General features: G+C 48.3%; 1 protein-coding gene across 1 annotated transcript in view; it reads left to right on the top strand.

Moving 5' to 3' along the window:
* Nucleotides 1–328: 328 nt before the first annotated feature.
* Nucleotides 329–17,500, top strand: part of MFN2 (mitofusin 2) — a 25,923-nt gene continuing 8,751 nt past the window's right edge. Inside the window, exons 1-13 of the mRNA XM_081341518.1 lie at nucleotides 329–395; nucleotides 1,698–1,779; nucleotides 3,297–3,475; nucleotides 9,219–9,354; nucleotides 9,880–10,042; nucleotides 10,469–10,593; nucleotides 11,137–11,245; nucleotides 12,628–12,735; nucleotides 12,831–12,984; nucleotides 13,336–13,403; nucleotides 14,791–14,912; nucleotides 16,014–16,140; nucleotides 16,445–16,630. Coding sequence (XP_081197644.1) covers nucleotides 3,301–3,475; nucleotides 9,219–9,354; nucleotides 9,880–10,042; nucleotides 10,469–10,593; nucleotides 11,137–11,245; nucleotides 12,628–12,735; nucleotides 12,831–12,984; nucleotides 13,336–13,403; nucleotides 14,791–14,912; nucleotides 16,014–16,140; nucleotides 16,445–16,630 — 1,473 coding nt within the window. The 5' untranslated portion in view covers nucleotides 329–395; nucleotides 1,698–1,779; nucleotides 3,297–3,300. The remainder of the gene's footprint in view (nucleotides 396–1,697; nucleotides 1,780–3,296; nucleotides 3,476–9,218; nucleotides 9,355–9,879; nucleotides 10,043–10,468; nucleotides 10,594–11,136; nucleotides 11,246–12,627; nucleotides 12,736–12,830; nucleotides 12,985–13,335; nucleotides 13,404–14,790; nucleotides 14,913–16,013; nucleotides 16,141–16,444; nucleotides 16,631–17,500) is intronic.

Below are 17,500 nucleotides of genomic sequence, written 5' to 3'. Positions count from 1 at the left end.
CAGTTCACAAATTTACACAAATAATTTACACAAATAATTTACACAAATATGTATGTATATATATATACACATACATACATACATATACACACACATATATACAGTGCTTTTTTTGTAAAAGAAAAAGGTGCCGGAACTTACACGTGTCATACAACCTGCCTTGCCTACCCTACAAGGTTCCATCCAAAAAAGATGCCGGAACTCCCTTCTGAGCGTTCTATGACAAAAAAAGCCCTGCATATATACAGACACACATATAAACAGCTGCCGGACTTCAATTCCCAGGAGACGGCGGGGCGTGGCCGTCGCGTCCGGCGTGACGTCACCTCCCGTCGCGCCCTCTGACGTTTCCCGGGGCGCTTTAGGCGAGCGGCTGAGGCAGAAGGCAGGTGAAGGTGAGGCGCGTCGAGTGGGCTGCGACGCGAGTCGGCGGGTCTAGACGTGACACGCGGCTTCTCGGAGGGTTAATTCAGCCCTCCGCCGGGAATAGAGAGGGGTGGTCGCGGAGAAGGTGGGGCTCGTTTAACTGCTCTCGCCCCCTTTTGCCCCTTCCCGGCCCGAGGGAGCCGAGCGGGGCCCCTCAGGTGCGCCAGGGGGACACGTGTCTGAGGCGGTGCACGTGTGAACGCAGGTGACAGCTCGGAGGCAAGTTGCAGGCCGGTTTTGCTTTGGAGGGGGCTGTTTTGGGGGCCCCACGTGACAGGAAGGGGGACGGGTTGGTGGGGGCCGCGGAGGGGGCTGTGCATGATGGACCTCCACGTGCTCCCCCGGGCACTGCATGATGGAGCTCTAGTACTCTCCTGGGCAGTGCATGATGGACCTTCACACACTTTCCTGGGCTGTGCATGATGGACTTCCATATGCTCCCCTGGGCAGTGCATGATGGAGTTCTAGCACTCCTGGGCAGTGCATGATGGACCTTCACACACTTTCCTGGGCTGTGCATGATGGACCTCCATATGCTCCCCTGGGCAGTGCACGATGGAGTTCTAGCACTCTCCTGGGCAGTGCATGATGGACCTCCGCATGTTCCCCTGGGTAGTGCGTGATGTACCTCCACATGTTCCCCCAGGCAGTGCATGATGGAGCTCCGGCACTCCCCTGGACAGTGCATGATGGACCTCCACACACTCCCCTGGGCCGTGCATGATGGACCTCCACACACTCCTGGGCAGCGCGTGATAGACCTCCACACACTCCCCTGGGCAGTGCATGATGGACCTCCACACACTCCCCTGGGCAGTGCATGATGGACCTCCACACACTCCCCTGGGCAGTGCATGATGGACCTCCACACACTCTCCTGGGCAGTGCATGATGAACCTCCACACATTCCCCTGGGCAGTGCATGATAGACCGCCACACACTCCCCCGGGCAGTGCTTCATGGACCCTCACCCCCAGGCGGTGCATGATGGGAGTATTCCAGGATTGGCAGGGAAGCGTCTCTAAAACTGAGCCATTCAGGTTGATTCAATGGTGGAAAATCTTGTCAGAGGTGAAAAGGTCTCTTGGTTGATAGCCTGCCTGGGGATCGTCTGTTTATAGGTGAATTATAGTTGTAAAATATACATTCTGTAAGGAAGAAGCCGAAATGTGTTTTATATTATGGTGATTTATGGCCATTGGCTTGCTCATGGTGAAGTTCAAGCCATTTCAGACTTCACCACCTCCATTTTCTAAATTTCCTTTTCTTAGACCACCCGCTTGCCCTCTCCGGCTCAGGAAAGAAAATGGTAACCATGCTTAGCTTATGAAAACTCCTGCTTGCATCTTAATAGTAAGTGCACTTGGGGGCATTTCAAAGTTGGGACTGATTGGACTCTGGTTTGGGTGCTGCTAACTCCGACTCTGATCCTCAACAGGGTAATTTTGGCAAGAAAAACCTAGAGCAGGGGTAGGCAGCCTCGGTTCTTTTATGACTCATGGACTTCAACTCCCAGAATTCCTGAGCCAGCATGGGGGAACTATGGCCCCCTTCATGACTCGTGGACTTCAACTCCCAGAATTCCTGAGCCAGCATGGAGGAAACTTTGGCTGCTTCATGACTCGTGGACTTCAACTCCCAGAATTCCTCAGCTAGCATAGCTCAGCATGGAAACCTCTCCCTTTCCCCTCAGCATGGCTGGCTCAGGAATTCTGGGAGTTGAAGTCCACGAGTCATAAAAGAGCCGAGGTTGCCTACCGCTGAGTCCTAGAGCAAGGGTCTTCAAACTTGGCCCTTTGATGACTTGTGGACTTCAACTCCCAGAATTCCTCAGCCAGGCGTGCCTAGCTAAGGAATTCTGGGAGTTGACGTCCACAAGTCATCAAAGGGCCAGGTTTGAAGACCCCTGGCCTAGAGGTTTCAGAGCAATGAAAAATACAGGTGAGCTTCCTTCTAGCATTCTCCCAGAAATCCGGCCTTTTTGCTCCTTCGATTTGGGAAACCTGGTGAGTTCGTAACATGGAACTTTTCCACGACCCCTTTAATAGAGTTAGGAAATTTGGCATTTGCCTGGACTTCAAGCGTGTTGTGGAAAATACAATGATTTCTTTAGCATGTTTATCTGGAGCCAGTGGTGAGTTGTAATAATAATAATAATAATAATAATAATAATAATAATAATAATAATAATAATAATAATAATAATAATAATAATAATAATAAAAGTTGGAAGGGACCTTGGAGGTCATCTAGTCCAACCCCCTGCTCAGGCAGGAAACCCTATAGCATTTCAGGCAAATGGCTGTCCAGTCTCTTCGTAAAAACTTCCAGTGTTGGAGCATTCCCCACTTCTGGAGGCAGGTGGTTCCACTGGTTAATTTTTCTGACTGTCAGGAAGTTTCTCCTTAGTTCTAGGTTGCTTCTCTCCTTGACTAGTTTCCATCCGTTATAAACTAAGGTAAACTTAGAGGGAGTCAAGCCATTCTCCAAAGTGCCAGAAGGGAAGGACAAGAAGCAACGAATGGAAACGAATCAAGGAGAGAAGCAGCCTGGAACTAAGGAGAAACTTTCAGATTGTTAGAACAATTAACCAGCGGAACAACCTGCCTCCAGATGCTGTGAATGCTCCAACACTGGAAGTTTTTAAGAAGAGACTGGACAACCATTTGTCTGAAATGGTATAGGGCTGGCTCAGGAATTCTGGGAGTTGAAGTCCATGAGTCATAAAAGAGCCAGGGTTGCCTATCCCTGATATAGGGTCTCCTACCTGAGCAGGGGGTTGGACTAGAAGACCTCCAAGGTCCCTTCCCTTATTCTGTTAACCCCTTTTCTTCCTCCCTCTGCCTAATCCATATGTTTTCCCCTCCTAGCACAATGTCCCTGCTCTTCGTCCGCTCTAAGTCCATCGTCGCTAGCAAAAAGGACAAGAGACATATGGCGGACGTCAGTGCCTCCCCGCTGAAGCATTTTGTCACAGCCAAGAAAAAAATAAATGGCATCTTTGAACAGTTGGCGGCTTACATCCAGGAGAGCTCCGTGTTTCTGGAAGGTGAGTTGGCCTCACGCGCCGCAGAGCTTGCTGGCTTGGGCGCCCGCGGGAACGAACGCCCGCAGAACCAAGGAGACCGGAAGCACGAGTGTCTCTTCCAAAGCGATATTTTGCTAGCTGAGGTTAGGATTTGAATCCGGGGCCTTCTTCGTTTCTGACTTTTTTGCTCGCCACTTTTGTGTTGGGTTTTTCTTCAGCTATCCTTGTCGTCTTCGTGGCGCTTGTTGGTTCAGCTTTTATTCTGTTCTTTTTTTTTTTTTATTGAAAAGTTTTAAAATACAATTTTCCTTTAAAAAACCCCCCTTCCCCCTCCCTCCTCCCCCCCTACCTCCCCCCCTCCCTCCCTCCCTCCTCCCCCCCCCTGCCTCCCCCCCTCCCCCCCCCCCCCGACTTCCCAGAGCTGAATACAAGGTATATATATAAAAAGAAAGAAAAAAGAAAGGCAAACATAAGCAACCATGTACTAACAACTATAAATTCTAAAATCCATCACTCTCTAGCTTATATAAGATAAACCAACCCTTGGCAATATTAAATATATATAAAAAACTAAAATAAACAAGAAACACTTTCTAGCTTATATAGAATAAAACAAACCTTAATAATATTAAATATACCTTAAAAACAAGAAAAAAAACCCCAAAATAAAAAGAGAAAAAAAAACAGAAAAAAAAGGAAAGAGGAATTATTCAAATACTATATAATACTTCTCAGCCTATACTTGTCCTAAATAGACTCCATTCATTTTGTCCATTCCATGATATAACGTTCTTACAAATAATCTTTCAAATTAACCAAAATCTTCGCCACCTCAACCAAATCAGAAAACTTTAAAGTCCACTCTTCTGTAATCGGCCGTTCCTCTTCCAGCACATCTATAATTATTCCAAACAATAAAAAAAAATTGCGAACAAAACTTTAACCTCCATTTGGAAATCTTCTATATATTCCACCAAACTTTAATCCAAAAAAAACTCACCCTTTCCACAAAACCACCACATATAAAAAATATATTGCGTCTACACCCAAATCTTTTCCCACCTCCCATACTTGACTATGAATACGTCATAGAAATTCCATATACTTCTGCAAATCCTGCTATTTTCTCTTCTTAGATCGTTTTGCAGCAGCACGCGTCACCCTCTGTTCTATAGAATCATCCGACGAAGTTGTATCTTGATCTCTTCCAACACCGTTGTCTTCTATCTGACCACCTTCGACCTCTTGATGCACTCCTTCTCCAGATCCCTTTTCAGCTTCCAGAGGTGTTAATGGCGTTGCATTTAAAACATTATTATAGAAATCACGCGCTTGCATCACAGTAACCAGACGGTACCTTTTACCTTCGTGCGTCACCATCAACCCAGCTGGGATCTCCCATCTAAACCTTATATCTCGTTGCTTGAGCTCTTGCACAAGAAATGTAAAATCCTTCCTTCTCCTTAAAATCTTTGGAGGAATTTCTTTTAAGACCAAAACTTCTTGATTAGCAATCACAACTTTAGTATCATAAGCAGCTCGTATAACTTCATCTCTAGTTTCCCTTTTTGCAAAATATACCACCACATCTCTAGGCAACTTTCTCTGTCTAGCAATCCATGAATTCACACGAAACACTTTATCCATGCCTCCTTTTATTTCAGATGCTGGCTGTTTCAACACTACTTCAAAAGCCTCAGAAACCAGCTGCTTTAGATCTTCCTTGGTATTCTCCTTTAAGCCTCTAACTCTAATGGCAAACTGCATCTGGTAATATTGAGCAAGACTCAGTTCCTTTTCCACTTTATCTTCATTCTCCAATACTTTTGCTTCTAATATAGCATTCTTTTGAGTCAAATCTTCTAGCTTTTCCTCCAATTCTTCCACACAGCGAGCCACTTTACACACTGAAGACAAGATGTCTGCCTTCATCACTCTGAACTTCTGTTCCATCCTCTCCTCCATTCTCTCCTCCAATTTCTCCAATTTCTCCTCCATCTGTACAAATCTATCATTAATTGATTCCAAAATTACCTGGGCATGTTTTTCAAGAGCATCTTGTAAGTCCTTTGATGTCAATACATCAGGAGGATGCAGCGCCTGCAGTAATGATTGTTGCACAGGAGAAGTTCCAGCACTCCGAAGAGTTTTAGGGGGTGGTTTAGCCGCCATCTTTTACCAAATGTGACACACTTTCACTTCAGATTTATAATTCAAAAAAGTCCATCAAGCTGGAGAGTAAAATATAAACCTTTTCCTCTTGTATCGCTCTACCTGCTCCTTTAATCCATAGTCATTCCTTCAGGCAGGGGTGGTCGCAGACGCCTGGCTCTGCTCCAAGAAATCAGGAGCAGAGGCGCCGGCCAGCTGGGAGCAGCCCAGGCTACGGGGGAGTTCAATCCTTCAGCCGCCCAAGCCATAAGCTCAGGCGGCCCTGGAGAACTCTACCCCTACCTGGGAGCTCGCCCCCTCCTCTTCTCCCGAGGAGGGGGCTTCAAATTCGCCCGAACAGCTGATCGGCGCTGTTTCGGGCGAAAATCACTCAGCTGAGCCGCGGGCAGCCCGGGAAGGCTGTCTCCGTCGCCGCGGAGCCACCGGAAGTCCAGCTTTTATTCTGTTCTTAAACTGGGGTGCCCTTTCTAGTTTGTTTTTTTCCCCATATTTATAATACCGGATTTAAACACGAGTCCCTACCCCCGAGGGGTTTACAATCTTAAATCGGGCCGTGAGAGAACAAACAACCTGTCAGAATCCATTTATATCCCATTCATAAAATCCTATATCTATGTTCTAAAAATCTTACATCCCCACTGGATTCTGACATTTTTCCAAGGAGGGGAAGAGAAGATGTTAATAGGCGCAAGGATGTTTATTCAGATTGCCGCGGAGGCTGTCTTCAAAGACAATAATAATAATAATAATAAAGTTGGAAGGGACCTTGGAGGTCATCTAGTCCAACCCCCTGCTCAGGCAGGAAACCTTATACCATTTCAGACAAATGGCTGTCCAGTCTCTTCTTAAAAACTTCCAGGGGGGAAAACCTTTGAACTAAAACAACAAAGGAAAAGGGGGGGGGGAAGAGATCTGGTTTGTATCTCCGATTTAAATCTCTAAAGGAAGGGAGTAATTGTCGTAAAGACGTGAGAGTTCCCTCTTTCCCACGGAAGGATTTGACACCTGAATTTTAATTGATCCGGGACAAACCAGATGGCTTGAATAATAAACCTTTATTGTCAAAGTACAACATGTGTACATTGAGATTAGCTGAGCCTCCCCCCGTGCTCTCTCCCCCCAACACACAGTGACAACAAACCCTCCATCCCACCACACCATGTGAACCAACTACACACACCGGCCTCCCAAGTCAATTCTGCATAGGATTATGTCCCATTTAAAAGCCTAACAGCCCACGGATAAAAGCTATTTTTAAGCCTGTTGGTACGGCTGGCTATATTCCTATATCTGCTACCGGATGGTAGGAGAGTAAAGAGATACCGTCCAGGGTGTGAGTCATCCCTGAGAATCTTCCTCACTCTTCCAAGGCAACGAGCCCTGGCGAGGTCATCCAGTGGTGTCAGGGAACAGCCCACAATGTCTTGTGCTGTGCTCACTACCCTCTGTAATACTTTCCTATCCGCGGCTGTCAGACCAGCATACCAAACCACAATACCATACGAGAGGACGCTCTCTATGGTAGACCGGTAAAAGAGGGTCATTAGCTGTTGTTCTACCCTGTTCTTCCGCAAGATCCTAAGAAAGTGAAGCCTCTGTTGGGCCTTTCTAGCCACCTGGGTTGTGTTAACTTTCCAGGTCAGATCTTCACAGAGGTAGACTCCCAGAAATTTAAAGGAGGAAACTCTCTCTACACAGTCCTCCCCGATGTAAAGGGAGGAGGTTCGACCAGGGACTCTTTAAAAGCGTACCAAACTGTAACACAGTTTCAGATCCTGTCTAGTATTTCCATCTCCAAACATGTTTTAGTAAAAGCTCCTTTTGGACAATTTCTGTTTTCAAGAGTTCTTTCTTTCCTAAGATGTGGATTGGGGTGGGGTCCTGACACAACCGAAGGAAGGAAAGAGCCGAATCTGTTACCCGTATTTCTCAAGTTCTTAAAAACTTTCTTTCCTAAATTTCGTCTCAGTCTCCTGCCTCCAGTCTGGCCGTCCTCCATACCGGTGTGCCGAGCCGGCTAGATTTCGGTCCAGGTTTTCTGCAGGCTGTGAATATTCTGGATCAGGCTGTCGTTTAATGATTTATCCCCTTGCTAAGACCCCTGTGCTTGGTCTGTATAGGCGGATATTATCACCGTTAACAGCCCTTCCCAGATAGCAGAACTCATGAAAGTACCTTTTATCATCCAGAAGTACCTTTATTTACATGCAGAGAAGATTGCAGCAGACAAGGTGAGGGAGAGGATGCATAGACGGGATTTTCAAGGTCAAAAGACAGTAACGACCCACAGTGTCTGCACGTGTATCTGCCGGTTATAGAGGAGGAGAATCACCGAGGGAGAAGGAGGAGGAAGTCCGTCCCAGGAAGGGGAGGGGTGAAGGCACAGAGTCAGGAGAAGGAGGAGGAGAGTAGGAGTCACAGAGGAGGAGGGCTTGGCTGACCAAGTCAAGTTAGGATATTATAATTTCCCCCAAAACAACCACTTAAATATGAGCCAGCCGTGTGCTGCAGCTGCCAAAAAAGCCAACACAGTGCTAGGCTGCATTAACAGAGGGATAGAATCAAGATCAGGTCAAGTACTAATACCAGTTTACAATGCTTTGGTAAGGCCACACCTGGAATACTGCATCCAGTTTTGGTCACCACGATGTAAAAAAGACGTCGAGATTCTAGAACAGGGGTCTTCAAACTTGGCCCTTTTATGACTTGTGGACTTCAATTCCCAGAATTTCTCAGCCAGGCATGCTGGCTGAGGAATTCTGGGAGTTGAAGTCCACAAGTCATAAAAGGGCCAAGTTTGAAGACCCTTGCTCTAGAAAGAGTACAGAGAAGAGCAACAAAGATGATCAGGGGACTGGAGGCTAAAACATATAGGGAACGGTTGCTGGAATTGGGTATGTCTAGTTTAATGAAGAGAAGGCCTAGGACCGACATGATAGCAGCCTTCCAGTATCTCAGGGGCTGCCCCAAGGAAGAGGGAGTCAAGCTCTTCTCCAAAGCGCCTGAAGGCAGGACAAGAAGCAACGGATGGAAACTCATCAAGGAGAGAAGCAACCTAGAACTAAGGAGAAACTTCCTGACAGTTAGAAAAATTAGCCAGTGGAACCACCTGCCTCCAGAAGTGGCGAATGCTCCAACACTGGAAGCTTTTAAGAAGAGACTGGACAGCCATTTGTCTGAAATGGTATAGGGTTTCCTGCCTTAGCAGGGGGTTGGACTAGATGACCTCCAAGGTCCCTTCCAACTTCTTCTTCTTCTTCTTCTTCTTCTTCTTATTATTATTATTATTATTATTATTATTATTATTATTATTATTATTATTATTATTATTATTATTACCACATGGTGGCAGCACAGTGAATGGCAACTTTAACCAACCCGGGCAGTGCAGAGGGACGCTGGGACTTGTAGTTCCGAAGCGGACGGAGAGTTCTCCCGTTCTTGTTTTAGCTTGGCATTGTTGTTTTTTTTCTTTTTTGCTGGGAAAATGTCCTTTTTTCCCTGTATTTGCTGTTTTAAGAACTGTCTGGAAGCGGAGTTGGCGGCCTTCCATCCACTCCCCTCCCCGCACAATATATTGCTGTTTTTCCAGAAACGCACAAGAACGGCGAGCTTGACCCGGTCACCACAGAGGAGCAGGTGTCGGAGGTCAAAGGCTACCTGTCCAAGGTCAGCGGGATCAGCGAGGTGCTGGCCAGGCGGCACATGAAGGTGGCTTTCTTTGGACGGTGAGTCGGGTTGCTGGCACCGGGGAAGCTTGGGGCTCTCCCAAGGGGGGCTGGACTACATCCCCCATGATTCGGTCCTTCCGCCGTGACCTGAAGACGTGGTTGTTCCAACAAGCGGGCCTGGACTGACTACGATTTTTAATTAGGCTTTTTATTGGGTTAAATTGTTTTGTAATTTTGTATTTATTGTTTAATTCTCTCTTAAATTTTTTACTTATGTTTTTTTAATTTTTATTGTATTGAGCCACCCTGCGTCCTCAGGGAGAAGGGCGGCATATAAATTTAATAAAATGAAATGAAACGGTTCTTGAGTCCAGCCTGCAAAGCTGGCTGGAAGGAGTCCAGCTCAAATTGTCCACGGCGGGCACGTTTTTGCTTCCCCCCGAGTTCAGAACTCGACGCCTTCCCAAAGCGAGGCGGCGAGGCTCTCGGAAAAGTCCCCGCCTCTGGACAATCGACTACCTCGCAGGGTCGTGCTGAGGATAAAGTGGGAGGAAGTGACCGTCCGTGCTTTGCCGTTTTTAGGACGAGCAATGGGAAAAGTACGGTGATTAACGCCATGCTGTGGGATAAAGTCCTTCCGTCTGGGATCGGCCACACCACCAATTGCTTCCTGAGAGTGGAAGGGACGGACGGACAGGATGCTTTTCTCCTCACCGAAGGCTCCGAGGAGAGGAAGAGTGTCAAGGTATAACGTGGGAACCAGCCCCAAATTGAGGATCAGAGAAACTTGTGGAGGAATTACATTCTCTGAACACCTAGAGCTGCTGGAGGCTGCTGGCCGACATAATCGGGACTCCCCGACCTTGGCAACTTGTAAGCCTGGTAAACGTCAACTCCCAGAATTCCCCAGCAACGCTGGGGAATTCTGGGAGTTGACGTTCACCAGGCTTACAAGTTGCCAAGGTCGGAGAGCCCTCACATAGATGGCGGTGTGGGTGACCCATTACTTCAAAACCGGATTTATTTTTATTTTTTAATCCAGCCGTCACCTACGTTGTCCAGTGGGTTATTATTATTATTTAATTCTTGCATTATTATTATTTTTTTTAAAAAAAAAACCTCTTCGTAACGATTTCCTCGGTCTTGTCTTCCTTTCTTTCTCCTGCACCAGACGGTCAACCAGCTGGCTCACGCCCTCCACCAGGACGAATTGCTGACCGCCGGGGGTCTGGTCAGCGTCATGTGGCCGAATTCCAAGTGCCCTTTGCTCAAGGACGATCTCGTTTTGATGGACAGGTGAGTGGCTGTTTTATGACTGGTGGACTTCAACTCCCAGAATTCCTGAGGCAGCCGTGCTGAGGGGAAAGAGAGGTTTCCAAGCTGAGCCATGCTGGCTGAGGAATTCTGGGAGTTGAAGTCCTCAAGTCATGAAGGGGCCATAATTCCCTCATGCTGGCTGAGGAATTGTGGGAGTTGAAGTCCACGAGTCATGAAGGGGCCATAATTCCCCCACGGTGGCTGAGGAATTCTGGGAGTTGAAGTCCACAAGTCATGAAGGGGGTCGTAGTTCCCCCCACTGTGGCTGAGGAATTCTGGGAGTTGAAGTTCATGAGTCATGAAGGGGGTCATAGTTCCCCCATGCTGGCTGAGGAATTCTGGGAGTTGAAGTGCACGAGTCATAAAAGAGCCCAGGTTGCCTACCACCATCCTAGAGCTAGAGGACCTGTGTTTGTGTGTGTGTGTGTGTGTGTGTGTGTGTGTGTGTGTGTGTGAAGAGAACACCATTTCAGCGTGTAAATTACGACCTCAGTTCTGTGTTTCTTAATATATGTTTATTAGCCCTGGGATTGACGTCACCACCGAGCTGGATAGCTGGATTGATAAATTCTGCTTGGATGCGGATGTGTTTGTGTTGGTGGCCAACTCCGAGTCGACCCTGATGCAGACGGTAAGAAAGCGGGTCCCTTTCGTGCCCTGCCTCCCGGCCTTTGTTTTTAGCTAAGCTTTTGCAAGAATCACCCAAGTTGCAGCATGCTTCCGGACACACGCACACACACACACACACAGCCGGGCATTGCGCGCTGGCGAATTACAGGAGACCAGCTGGATTTGTTCGTTTTTCTGTCTTTCGCATCACTCGTCACAACCGGTGGCAAAGCTGAGTTTGCGACTCCTGTTGTTTTTTTTTAAAAAAATAATTCATTGAAGACACGGTTGGGTCTCTCAGCTCGAGAAACCTGGGGAAGCGGGGGGCAGGAGGGGGCAGAAAGGTTGAGTTTTTGAATAGAGGATTCCTTTTTTTTTTTAGCCAATTGTGTGCGGTGGCAGCCGCCAAAACAAGCTAAGACAATCCTTGGTCGTATAAAGAGAGGGAAAGAACCAAGATCGTGCGAAGCGTTAGTACCGTTTTATAGAGCTTTAGGGAGGCCCCGGCTGGAATTCTGCATCCAGTTTTGGTCACCACATGGATTTAAAAAAAGATGTTGAGACTTTGGGGAAAGGCGCAGAGAAGAGCAACCGAGATGGTTAGAACCAGGGCCTTTTTTGTCATCGAACGCTCAGAACGGAGTTCCGGCACCTTTTTTGGATGGAACCTTGTAGGGTAGGGCGAGGCGGGTTGTATGACGTGTATGAGTTCCGGCACCTTTTTCTTTTACAAAAAAAGCACTGACTAGAACATAATGAAGAACGGCTGCAGGATTTGGGTTTGGCCAGTCTGGACAAAAGAAGGGGTGACACTATAGCAACATTCCAGTCTTTGAGGGGCTGCCACAAAGAAGAGGTGGGGTGGGTTTCCTGCCTATTCTCCAAAGCACCAGAAGGCAAGACAAGAAACCACGGATGGACACTACTCAAGGAGAGAAGCAACCTGGAACGAAGGAGAAACTTCCTGACAGTGAGGACAATTAACCAGTGGAACAGCTTGCCACCAGACGTTGTGGGTGCTCCATCACTGGAGGCTTTTAAGAAGAGACTGAAATTGCATTGGGATTCTTGCTTAAGCAAGGAGTTGGACCCGTAGGCAACCTTGGCTCTTTTATGACTCGTGGGCTTCAACTCCCAGAATTCCTGAGCTAGCACAGCTTTCTCAGGAATTCTGGGAGTTGAAGTCCACGAGTCATCAAAGAGCCAAAGGTTGCCTACCCCTGGACTAGGAAGATCTGCAAGGTCCCTTCCCGCTCTGTTCTGATTCTGATTTTTCAAGCTCATTTTATCCCAAAGTTGCTTTTTATCCCAAAGCTAATTTTAACCCCAATTTTATGCCAAAGATCATTTTGTGACGTTCGTTATTGTTGTCGTCTTTCGTTGTTTTCTTTTCGGCCAATCCAGGAGAAACAGTTCTTCCACAAAGTCAACGCTCGCCTCTCTCGGCCAAACATTTTCATTTTAAACAACCGCTGGGACGCTTCGGCATCCGAACCGGAATACATGGAGGAGGTGAGGCTTCCTCCGGGGTTGCCGAAGGAGAGCGGCCCCGAATATAGGAAGATTGGCCTGTCTTGTCTACCCCTTATCGCTATCCCCTCCTGCAGGTTCGCCGGCAGCACATGGAACGCTGCACCAGCTTCCTGGTGGACGAGCTGGGCGTGGTGGATCGGGCCCAGGCTGGCGACCGCATCTTTTTTGTCTCTGCGAAAGAGGTCCTCAACGCCCGCATCCAGAAGGCTCAGGGTATGCCTGAAGGAGGTGAGAGACCCTCTTAAACCAGTGTTTCTCAGCCTTGGCAACTTGTAAGATGGGCTGGGGACTACAACTCCCAGAGTTCCCCAGCCAGCACATCTAGCTGGGGAATTCTGGGAGTTGGCCCACAAGTCTTAAAAAGTTGCGGAGATTGAAAAAACAAACACTGCTCTAAGCTCTCCCTGTTTCTAAATCAGCAACCCCTTCCTCCTTAAAAAAAAATGACACTTGACGTTGCTCCTGGCTATTCCAGTTTGCCTTGGTGCCCATGAGGACTAGGAACTCTTTTTAAAACAACCCAAAACGTGGGCCTGTTTTGCTGTTCAAATCTGATGGTGCTTGTTTTTTTCTTTGTAGGTGGGGCACTGGCGGAGGGTTTCCAAGTGAGGATGTTTGAGTTCCAGAATTTTGAGCGAAGATTTGAGGCAAGTGCATTGTTGGACGTTGATATTTATAGCTAGGGTGATGATGTTGGAAGGGACCTTGGAGGTCATTTAGTCCAACCCCCTGCTCAGGCAGTAAACCCTAGACCATTTCAGGCAAATGGCTGTCCAGTGTCTTCTTAAAAACTTCCAGTGTGGAAGCATTCACAGCGTCTGGAGGCAGGTGGTTCCACTGGTTAATTGTTCTCACAGTCAGGAAATTTCTCCTTAGTTCTAGGTTGCTTCTCTCCTTGGTGAGTTTCCATCCATTTGTGTGTGAGTTTCACTGCTCTTCAGAGCTTAGAGATGTGGGTGGTAAATTCTAACCCATTTCCTCAATTTAGCCATTAAATTTAACAATGGTGATGTTGTTAAATTTACATGATAGGACTAGGCCTGTAATACAACTAGACCCTGCAGTTTAAATTTTTTAATATAAGCTGTATATTTTAGCAAGCAAAGGATTTTTTTTTCTTGGTAATTAATAACAAAAAAAAAATCTGGAAACTATCCTGAAGAATCAAATAGAAGGCCCTGTGAACAATGTTACCCAGAGCACTTTACACTGGTTCTTTCATCTGTATGCACCTCCTTTTGATAAACCCTCATTTTTGAACTACGAGAACATTGGTATAGGGCAGACATGTGAATCACAAGGCCCGGGGGCTGGATCCGGCCCACGAAGTGGTTTCATGTGGCCCGCGAAGCCATCCTGGAAACAGTGAGGGAACGGCCCCCACTGCCTTGGCCCTGGCTCAGAGACCCTCCTCCTGCCAGAGACCCTCAGATCTTGTCCCACTCCTGCCCAGGCCCCCATAGGCACCCTTGATGCGAACGATGTAGAGCTGGCCACGCCCACCCAGTAGGCCATACGCACTCTAGCCACGCCCACCCAGTAGGCTACGCCCACCCTGGCCGCACCCACCTGCCCCCCCCCCCAGGGCAACCACAATGCTGATGCAACCCTCAATGAAATTGAGTTTGACACCCCTGGTATAGGGTTTCCTGCCTGAGCAGGGGGTTGGACTAGATGACCTCCAAGGTCCCTTCCAACTTCTTCTTCTTTTTCTTCTTCTTTTTCTTTTTCTTGTTATTCTTGTTATTATTATTATTATTTGATCTGGTGCCAGAGTCGGAAGCAAAGGATATTATTTAAGCAGATAATCCTGCCTATTATTAAGTAGATTCCTAATGCGGCATCCTAAAGACCCTGGTTTGCCTATTGTTACTGTTGATTAAGCCGCTAGTCCCCAAGGACACTATTACGGGGTCTGACCTGATAATAATTAGCCCAGGGCGGGGGGGGAGGGGCAAATCAGGGGAAAGGATGCTGAATTTTTTTTTGGGGGGGGGGGAGGGTGAGGAGAGCTGAGTTGCCTCTTCCCTGCAGGAGTGCATCTCCCAGTCTGCGGTGAAGACCAAGTTTGAGCAGCACACGGTCAGAGCCAAGCAGATTGCCGAGGAGGTCCGGCACATCATGGATTCGGTCCACGTGGCCGCGCAGGAGCAGAGGTGCCTCCTTGGGGATTCCCTGGAGGATTTGTGAAAGTTGGAATCAAGGAGCAACAGCAAGAAGGCCTTTGCCGGCTTTCAGCTGGTTTAGAAACTGGGTGCTTTGTTTCTTCTCTCCTTTTTCCTCCCGTCCTTCGATTCATTCCTTCCCTTTCCCTCCCTCCCTCCCTTCTTTCCTTCCTTCCTTCCTTCGATTCCTTCCTTCAATTCCTTCCTTCCTCCTTCCATCTCCCTTCCCTTTCCCCTCCTTCTTTCCTTCCTTCCTTCCTTCAATTCCTTTCTTCCTTTTTTCCTTCGATTCCTTCCTTTTTCCCTCCCTCCCTCCCATTGATTCCTTCCTTCCATTTCCCTTCCCTTTCCCCTCCATCTTTCCATTCCTTCCATTCCTTTGATTCCTTCCTTCCTTTTTTCCTTCGATTCCTTCCTCTTTCCCTCCCTCCCTCCCTTTGATTCCTTCCTTCCGATTCCTCCCTTCCTGATTCCTTCCTTCCTTTGCTGCCTTCTTTCGATTCCTTCCTCCCTCCCTCCCTTCCTTTGATTCCTTCTTTCCTCCTTCCCTTTCCCTCCCTTTCCTTCCTTCCTTTGATTTCTTCCTTCGATTCCTTCCTTCCTTCCTCCCTCCCTCCCTCCCTTTGATTCCTTCCTTCCATTTCCCTTCCCTTTCCCCTCCTTCTTTCCTTCCTTTGATTCCTTCCTTTGATCCCTTCCCCTCCATCTTTCCCTTCCTTCAATTCCTTTGATTCCTTCCTTCCTTTTTTCCTTCGATTCCTTCGTTTGATTCCTTCTTTCCCTCCCTCTCTCCCTTTGATTCCTTTCTTCCTTCGCTTCCTTCTTTCGATCCCTCCCTCCCTCCCTCTCTTTGATTCCTTCCGATTCCTCCCCCGATTCCTTCCTTCCTTTGCTTCCTTCTTTCCTCCTTCCCTTTCCCTCCCTCCTTTCCTTCCTTCCTTTCTTCCTTTGATTCCTTCCTCCCTCCCTCCCTTCTTTGATTCCTTCCTTTGATCCCTAACCCCTCCATCTTTCCCTTCCTTCAATTCCTTTGATTCCTTCCTTCCTTTGATTCCTCCCTCCCTCCCTCCCTCCCTCCCTCGTGCCTTGCAGAGTTTATTGCCTGGAGAAGTGGGACGACCGCCAGGAGCGCCTGGGCTTCATAGAGAAACAGCTGGACCTGCTCAGCCAGAGCTACAAGCTGAAAATCAAGGAACTTACGGAAGAGGTGGAGCGCCAGGTGAGGCCCTTTCCCTGCCTTCAAAGCCGGCTTTAGACCGCTGGATTCCCAGGAGCAAAGGCGACCCCGGCGGGAAACGCCTGGCGTGCCTTTTTTTTTAGCTGGGATTCCAGAGGACCTTTATCGTTGCCCGTCTCTGCCGTGATCAGAGAGCCCCGATTCGGGATTCACAAGACAAAACATCTGCAGACTCGGTTGCCTCCATTTTATCGGGGGGGGGAGAGGGGGCTTGCTTTCCCGGAAAGTAAAGGAAAACGCAGCGGGGTTCCTGCCCGCTTACGCCCGCGTGTCCCGTTCCCTCCAGGTTTCAAACGCCATGGCGGAGGAGATCAGGAAGCTTTCGGTGCTGGTGGATGAGTTCCAGCTGGATTTCCACCCTTCCCCTGTGGTCCTGAAGGTGTATAAGAATGTAAGCCCCTTAAGGCAGACTGGAGAGTTCCCTGGGGGGCATCGGGTGTCCGGGGTGACCCGTTGTGGCTTCCCCCCCCCGGTGCCAAATCCGCATTCGGACATTTAGCCCTTTGTGGAGAAAGAGTCTGTAAGGCAGTCTGTTGCTTAATCCCATCAAGGCGGGCAACACAATAAGCTGGATGACTTCAAGAGGGATCAGTGAAGGAGAAATGAGGGGTCCTCGGTGCCCTCTGAGCTTGCCTGTTTTCTGGCAGACCTTTCATGACCCAACTAGGGAACATCATCAGGGCTAGAAAGGAGTGGAAAGGAGAAGGAAGGAAGGAAGGAAGGAAGGAAGGAAGAGAGAGAAGGAAAAGAACTGTGGGGTCCTTGGTGCTCTCTGAGCTGGGTGGTTTTCTGGCAGACCTTTCATGACCCAACTAGGTCACATCATCAGGGCTAGAAGGAAGTGGGGCTTTCCTTCTGGTGCTCCCTTCTATCCCTGATGATGTGACCCAGTTTGGGTCATGAAACGTCTACGAGAAAGCAGCCCAGCTCCGGCTTGGTCTTCTAGGAAAAGACAGACCCTCCAGCTCCATCTGTAGCCAAAGCCAAGTGGTGGCAGTAAGGCAAAGCTGGAATCCAAAGTTTCCCCCCCCCATAAAACCTTTTCCCTTTCTCCTTCCCCCTGGTTACTTCACCCTGTCCAGTGACTTTAAAGCAGGGCCCTTCAGACTCAGCCCTTTGATGGCTCCTGGACTTCAACTCCCAGAACTCCTCAGCCAGGCTGAGGAATTCTGGGAGTTGAAGTCCAGGAGCCATCAAAGGGCCGGGTCTGAAGAGCCCTGCTTTAAAATAAATGGTTCTGTCTTGGCGGGTTGGACGATGTCGCCCTCCAGGCCTTGGGCTTGAAGCAGCCGAGGGCTCCCCCTCCCAGCCCTCAGAGAGCGCCAGGGACTCGTCCGACTCC

This window comes from Vipera berus (assembly GCF_964194415.1).
Source record: "Vipera berus genome assembly, chromosome: 17".
In the NCBI taxonomy this organism is placed as follows: Eukaryota; Metazoa; Chordata; class Lepidosauria; order Squamata; family Viperidae; genus Vipera; species Vipera berus.
Note: the sequence above shows the minus strand (reverse complement) of the source record. Positions and strands in the feature narration are given on the sequence as shown.